The following is a 7,511-nucleotide window of genomic DNA, read 5'->3' as shown; positions in this document are numbered from 1 at the left end:
ACTCTGCCTCCCTCTCCCAAGCCCATCCACTCCCTGAGCAAACCTTGGGTTCCCCCACTCAAGCCCTACGCTCACTTCTCCCACATGCCCAGAGGATGCTCTTGCCTAAGCCAGCAGGGATCCTCTCTACATAAAGAGCCCCCTGAAGCAACTTGCCCAGAGCAGTCACCCCCTGCAGGACACCTGGGCTTCCTGCTGGCACTTACCTTTGGCTTTTTCCTCCAGGAACTCTGGCAAAATCAGCCCTTCTGCTTTGAAGAGTTCACTAAATAGCTGCAAGTCTGATTTCTCCACGGTGGCTGGGGTGGGGGAAGGCACATCAGCAGCAGGAAGGTCTGTCTTTGGTTTCTTGGACGCCATGGCTTCAAGGAAGGCATTCCCATGGCCAGCACATTCCAAAGGGACCACATTTACCCCAACACTGTCCTGCTCCTCCCATCCCTTGCTGAGGAAGTACTTGATGTAGACATGAGAGTTGTGGAGGTCACTCAGGGTGCTGCCCTGGCACTGCTTGCACAGGACCCAAAGCACCTTCTGGACCAACTCCAAGGGCACTGACAGCTGGATCAGGGCTTCCTCATCTAGCTCCAACACCTGGAACGCAGAGGTCTGAGTTAATCCTCAGGGCCCCTCTGCAGGCCTGACACCCACCCAGGGGCAGCCAAACCTGTCATGGGCAAGACCAGCCATTTCTTTCCACAGATCCCCATGTCTGCAGCTTGCTCATCTGGAACCCAGTGGACACGATTATGTTGCCTAGATCTGGGACGAGCTGCTCTCCTCTCTTACATGCATTTATCTGTGTCATCTACAGTCCTCATTCCCCCTCATTCCACTCGTGTCTCTCCCACCTCCCCACCAGTTTCCCAAAATTCAACCCTTTTCCTATTCCACTATGGTTCCTCCTCTCCCACCACAGTTACCTGTTCCTTCCTTTTCTCTGTTTCTATCCTTTCCCCTAACTCCACAACCCACTTCTCTTCTCCTACTTTCCTCCCTGATTTGCCATACCCCCATAAGCCTGCTCTGCTCCCTGTGCCAACCCCTTCTTGCCATTTACCAGCTCCTTCCCACACCTGTTCCTCTTGGTGCTGCCAGATGAGGTGAGTGATCTCTTGTTGCTCATGTAGTTCTAGCTTCTTAACAAAGAAGAGCAGTTCCCACCACTCAGCTCGGCTCAGGGTCTCTGTATCCTCGCCCTGCTGGTCCATCAGGTATGGCAGGGAGTACAGCCCCCCAAGGGGCTTGCAGTAAAATGTCTGGGTAACTGCAGCTAAACACAGCGACAAAGTGAGAGCTTTTAATGCACCCACAGACCAAAACTAACTTTGGGGTGCCCTGGCATGGCAGTTATACTGTTACAGACCCTTCTGTTGCACACAAGAGATCTGTCTGAGCTATTCAGGCATCCATGTTCCAGGATGCAAACACTCAAAGCTGCTGCTCTCATTCTCTGGCTCAGAAGTTTCACGCTTCCTAAAGTCACAAAATGCTTCCAGTACCATTTCTTCCACCACAGAACACCTATCCCAGGCTCTGCAGGCTGCATGAGCTGACATGGAGCCAGGCGACCTGGCCTGGCAATAGCAGTGTACTGCCTCCAGGCCCACCGTTACCCACAATCTCTATTGTAGAAACCCACCACCCCATGGAAAGCTGCTTGAAAACCGCTGGTCTACCTGCCAAGTAGTGGCAAAAGAAAGGAAGCCACCCTGAACAAAACCAAGGAGTAAGGCTTTCAGAAATATACTCCTGTTTCCAGGCTCAAGGCAATGAAGAGAGGAAAGTAAGCCAATGATATTTAAATTAAAGAGTTATTTTTAACCTGATAAACAAAAGCTGAAGGAAGGAGGGGGAGACTTGAGGCTCCAGCTGCTGTTATAGCCACAACAATGGGGAATGGCAACCAGGCTAGACCCTGCGGGGTGCAATTTAACCCCTCGTGGCCACATGTAACCTATGGGCTGCCAGTTGGACAACTCTGCTGTAAAACTAGCCAACAGCATGCTAGCTTATATTAACAGGAGTATCACCTGCAAGTCAAAATAAGTGATTCACGCATTCAGCGCTGATAAGGTCTCAGCTAGAGTACCATGTACCAGGTACTCCATGTCCAAGAATGATGTGAACATATTGGAAAGAGTCCAGCAGCAAGCAAAAAGATTATTACAGGCCTAGAAAAAACAACTTAAAAGGAAAGGCTGAAAAAACTGGAACAATTCAAGTCTGGAGAAGTGAAGATCAAGGAGAAATTTGATAACAGCCTTTAAATACTGAAGAGTGGTTATAAAGTAGATGTTAATAGACTATTTTCTGTAGCCATAGGGCACAGGACAAAGAGAAACAGTCTTAAATTGCAGCAAGGAAATTTAGGCTGGACATCAGAAAGAACTTTCTTGCTATAAGGGTAGTTAAACACCGGAAGAGATCCAGCAGTTGCAGAATCTTTATCTTTGGATGTTTTTCAGAGCATGTTAACTTACACTTATCTGAAATGGTTTATACAAGACTGATCCTGCCTTGAGCAGGAGGCTATTCTATACTATTGCTCTTGGACCTTGCTCTGGCCAATAAGAAGGATTTGGCTGCAAGCATGAAGGCATGGAAAACTTGTGAGGAAGTGATCACAATATGAGAGAATTCATAATTCTAAGAAAGAAAACACCCAAGATTAGCAAAACAAGAATACCAGACTTCAAGAGGATAGATGTCAACCAACTCAGAGAAATAATAGGCGAGGTCTCTTGAGTAAACACACTGAAGGAAAAAGTGTCCACAAGGGCTGGCAGTTCCTAATGGACATAGTATTGGAGGCTCAACAAAAGCTTTTCCAACCTGGTGGGAAGATAAAAATGAAGGACACAAGGTGGTTCCACAAGCAACTTCTTCACTTCCTCAATATCAAGAGAAATATTTGTCAATGGAAGGAAGGGAAAGTCACTAAGAAATTACACTAAGAAATACCAAAAATTTGCAGGGCCCCAAAAAATAAGCAAAGTGGAAAACCCGAGATATAGCAGGCAAGGGATGTTAAAAACAATAAACAGAAAATAAAGACCAAGGTCTACCACTCACTATTGAGGGTGAGCTATTAACAGGAGACACAAAGAAGGCAACGCTACTCAGCGACTACTTTGCTTCAGGCTCACAAAAAAACCTGCAACTTGACAGCTAAGAAAAATCGATTTAGAAGAACGGCTACAGATCACAACAAGAGAGAATATACCAGGTATTAAAGCACACTTTAGTCTGGCGGGAAAAAGGTATAACAAGAACCAATGAAAGAAAACTGAAGCAAGAAATAAGACGCAAAGTTTTAAGTGAAAGTAACTAACTGCTGAAACAAACTACCAAAGGAATTGGAAGATATTCCATCTCTTAATGCCTTCAAGTGATGACTGGATTCTTTCCTAGAAGATACGTTTTTGTCAAACAAGTTATTAGGCTAAATATAAGAATAATGGGGTGAAACTCTATGACTTGTATACAGAAAGTCAGAGTAGGTGATGTAACACCTTTTTAGCCTCAAAATTGATTAATAGTTACTGGAATACTATATCCAGTTCCCACACACACATGCACTAAAAAGGATCTTAAAGAAATGGTGAGATTCAGAAGACAGCAACAAAAATCGTATATTGTCTGGAATTCACAGAACACTGCAAGACTCTTAGGGAAAGTTCATTTTATTTCATTTCAAAATTTCAATCAAACATTTTAACTGAAAAAAAAGTTAAAAGATGATCAAATGAAAGTCTGCGAGTAAAAATCTGCACTAGAGTTCTCTCATCTAAACCTTGTCTTTATGCATAATGGCAGCAGTTTAGCTAAAGATCTTATTTTAAATCAAATTAGTTACACCAGTGCCAAAGTGTATTAGCACATACACATTCCAGTTTAAACCAGGCCTGTTCCAGTTTAGACTAAAGTAATTAGGAACAAATTTAAATTAAATTGAAATCAATTATACTTGTATCAAAATAAGAAGGCCCACAAAGGGAATTGCAATCATTTAAACCCATTCAATTACGTTAGCTATAAGGTGCCACAGTACCCTAACTCATTCAGAGAAGCATGAGCTTCCATAAGCTACAGCATACTTTTTCAGATGTTATGAATGGACTTGCAGAGAGCAGGGGTACTAAATAAAAATAGAATAAGGTAATTTAAATACAAATGATTTGTATTTTATTATATTTTATTCACTCATGTTGATTTGATACGCATCAACAAGTTTAATAGGCAGACAAGGTTATTTGGGTAAATGTGATATCTTTTATTAGACCAACTGAATAAGGCAGTTTCATTTTCAGTTAATGCCAAAAAATTCTAATACAATGGTTTCTAGTTGTTTGTTCAATTAAATTCTAATGAGCATTTTCATGAGTAATGTTGATGTCTAAATGAAATTTTTACATTTTCGTTATTACCTTACCCACACACAGGACCTAAGTGGCAGCACTACTGCTTGGCAAGATATCTCCCCCTTTACAAGCAAACAAAAATTAGTTTTCTATAGGGGGGAAAACCAAAAGAAATTTAAGTCACTACTATAGAAAGAAAACATGACCAGTCGCAAGACTTATCACCCCCAAAACAGACAAGAGCATGCTAGGGAGAGAAAGTACACACATATGCATGTATATGTATATGTGCATGCATGTATGCACATGGACAGGGTACACATAGTCTCACCTGTGTTCAGTTTCAAGCTCTCTGTCAGACTGGATACCTTTTCCTTGGGAGCAGATTCTTCAGGCTGATTTCCAGAGACGATAATTTGTATTATGTGCCAGTGCACCCAGTAGGTCCGGCCTGTAGACTGCCACAAAACCTACGGGTAAGACAGACCAGAATGATTGGCCACTTTCCCATTCCTTATGTATTCCCTTCTCTATTTATATAACACTACACCCTCTGCTCCCTCACATGCTGAGTAATGTACCTCTGCACAAGCCCACATTTATAAAACAAATTAGATACAGCCTTCTCAATAAAAAGATACAAACATATGTATTTTCTGACTCTAAATATGCAATGACTATATATTAACAAGTTTTTCAATTGTGCGCTAGGTCCTCTTAAAGGAAAAAAAAAAAAACTTTTGAAACTACTTATATATAATCGTTATCAGACTTCTCTGTGCTGCTTATTAACTACACATATCTAGGAACAAGACATTCAGACAGAGATATTTTCTGCTGTACGGCCTCTGTGGATACTTTCCAAATGATCCCATCTTAGGTATGTCAAAAAACTTCCTCCAAGTCAAACAAGTCTTAGCCCTCAACAGCAAACATACAGCTCAAGTTTCCTGAGTAAAGGTTTCAGGGATATAGGTTGTAGCCATGTTGGTCTAAAAAGCAGAGGCCGACAAAACTCTTGGGGTAGAAGCGATATCTTTTAAAAGATATCGCTTCTACCCCAAGAGTTCTGTCTGCCAAGTAAAGGTTAGTGTTTGAAAAACATGGAATCATGTACACAAGTCCAATCATGTTCTGTAAGTGCTTTATCTTCTCTACATTTAAGATTTCTGCTTTCCTAGGCCACAGATTCCTTAACACAATTTTTTTTTAAATGGCAAAGAGAAGGCAGCCCGCTTTGGGAACTTCTTAAAACCCTTATGGAAGAAAACACTCTTGTTCCAAAAATAGTATCTTCTTACAGAGAGGCAGGTTGAACCTGCAGATAGCACAAAAATAAAGGTTTAAAAAATCAAAGCCTACAAATGAAAAGTACCAAAAGAAAAACTGGAAACTGAGCCTCTGAAGAAAGACCTGGCTTACAACAAAACTCCTAGACTGAAAACTGCCCTTTCTTCCAGGTCCAAGAACAATGAGATTTGCTGACATACAAAGAGTCTTCCATTTTTATCTCAAGAGCTCAGAATTTGTTACATCACTGAGGACAGAAGTGCAGCTAGAAGTTGGTAGTTACAGACACAACAGAGTTAAATGTTTCTTTTCAGAAAGTGATTGGAGAGACAAGAAAAGATCTAGGAACAGAATTCTGTTGTGGAGAATGGGAAATAGTAGGGAGTGTGTAAAAGAGGAATATGAGCAGGAAGGAACACACCCAGGCTGTGAAAGGTGAAGTTATTAGACTGGCAACTCATGGGTTTTCTGTGAAGAATACACAGCTTGTAATCAGGCCAGGCTGGGCTGTGGAAGGAAGTGGGGGTGGAGAGAGAAAAATAAGAGAGGCAAGTGAGAGAATATCTGTTAAAATGGTTGTTTAAAAAATACAAGGAAAGAAGACTGAACAAATGAACCAAAACCATCAGTTATCATTACTAGTGAAGAAGGAATTGGGTTTCAGCAAATTAGTTAGCAGAAATTTAGGTTTTGGGACAGGTGTTCAGATAAAAAGAATACAAAACAGGACCAAGACAAGGAAACAATGCAAGAATAAAAGTGACAGAAATGCGTTACTAGCAGTGTGTGAGGAAGTTCAGAGAGCAATCCTAGCAACTGGAATAATCTGACAATTTATGGTTTAAGACGTATTAAATCTCCAGAAGAATAAGGAAGTCAAGATCAGGCAGAAAAGCATGAGTGCTAAGAAAACTAGGCAGATACTAACAACCTTAACAAGTAATCTGTAGAGTCACACTACAGAAAGACCAAAGACATGATGGTGTTCAGTTTTCTAAGTGTACCATAAGCCCTGCCTGTGCTGCTAATCTAACTGCAAAGTAAAGCCATTTCTACTCACATAATTGCTCTTGCATAATGACCACACTAAATGTACTCTCAAAATTTTGAAAAATCATAGCAGCGTCATGGAAAAGTAGGACTGGAAGGGACCTCCAGAGGTCATCTAGTCCAACACCCAATAAATTCTGAGCAACAGTCATAGCTACATTTCTAAATATACAGATCCAAAAGATTTCTAAAGACAGAATTTGTTGAAGAATGGTACATCAGTTCCATCCTATATTCATTCTCACCTGCAAAACCATATAAGATGAAAAAGTCCAGATAGATATTCAAACACAGAACAAAAACCCCAATACCTTGTTTTGTTCCAAGGTGTGCATAATGGATGCACCCTAGCTTTTGATGGTAACATTCTAGAAAGAAAAGAATGGCTATTATGAGAATAAATATGGTTACAGTAACTAAAGGTAGATGGTAGAAGTAATATACTCTCTCACTCAAAGGCAGAGACATCGACCACAACTTCCTTGGGCTTATCACCAGGGATCCTGGGTTTTCCCTGAAAAAAAAAAATTTCGCAAATTCTCCAATGAAAAATCTCAACATCTGTGATTACAATGAAATGCCACTACACATACACACACACACACAGGTATCAGTTGAACATAATGTTTTATTGATACATTTAAAATTTTAAAGCAATTTGGAAGCCTACCAGTGCCTCAATCGCAATAATAAAATAAATTCTAAATACCTATACATTTTGGCATTTGATTTTAGGTTTCTTATCATGGAAAAAAATCACAACTCCCCCTGCCCCCTTAGCTCACAGAACTCAGGTCCAGGCCCCTC

At 41.0% G+C, this 7,511-nt stretch overlaps 1 protein-coding gene across 1 annotated transcript in view; it reads right to left on the bottom strand.

The window, feature by feature from the left end:
- The window catches only part of CUL9 (cullin 9), an 85,329-nt gene that overhangs the window by 45,924 nt on the left and 31,894 nt on the right, over positions 1-7,511 (bottom strand). The window contains 3 exon segments of the mRNA XM_025192092.1: positions 207-594; positions 1,077-1,273; positions 4,696-4,834. Of these exon segments, the coding sequence (XP_025047877.1) occupies positions 207-594; positions 1,077-1,273; positions 4,696-4,834 (724 nt within the window).

This window comes from Alligator sinensis, unplaced genomic scaffold (genome assembly GCF_000455745.1).
Source record: "Alligator sinensis unplaced genomic scaffold, ASM45574v1 scaffold390_1, whole genome shotgun sequence".
In the NCBI taxonomy this organism is placed as follows: Eukaryota; Metazoa; Chordata; order Crocodylia; family Alligatoridae; genus Alligator; species Alligator sinensis.
This window is presented reverse-complemented; position numbering and strand designations above follow the sequence as displayed.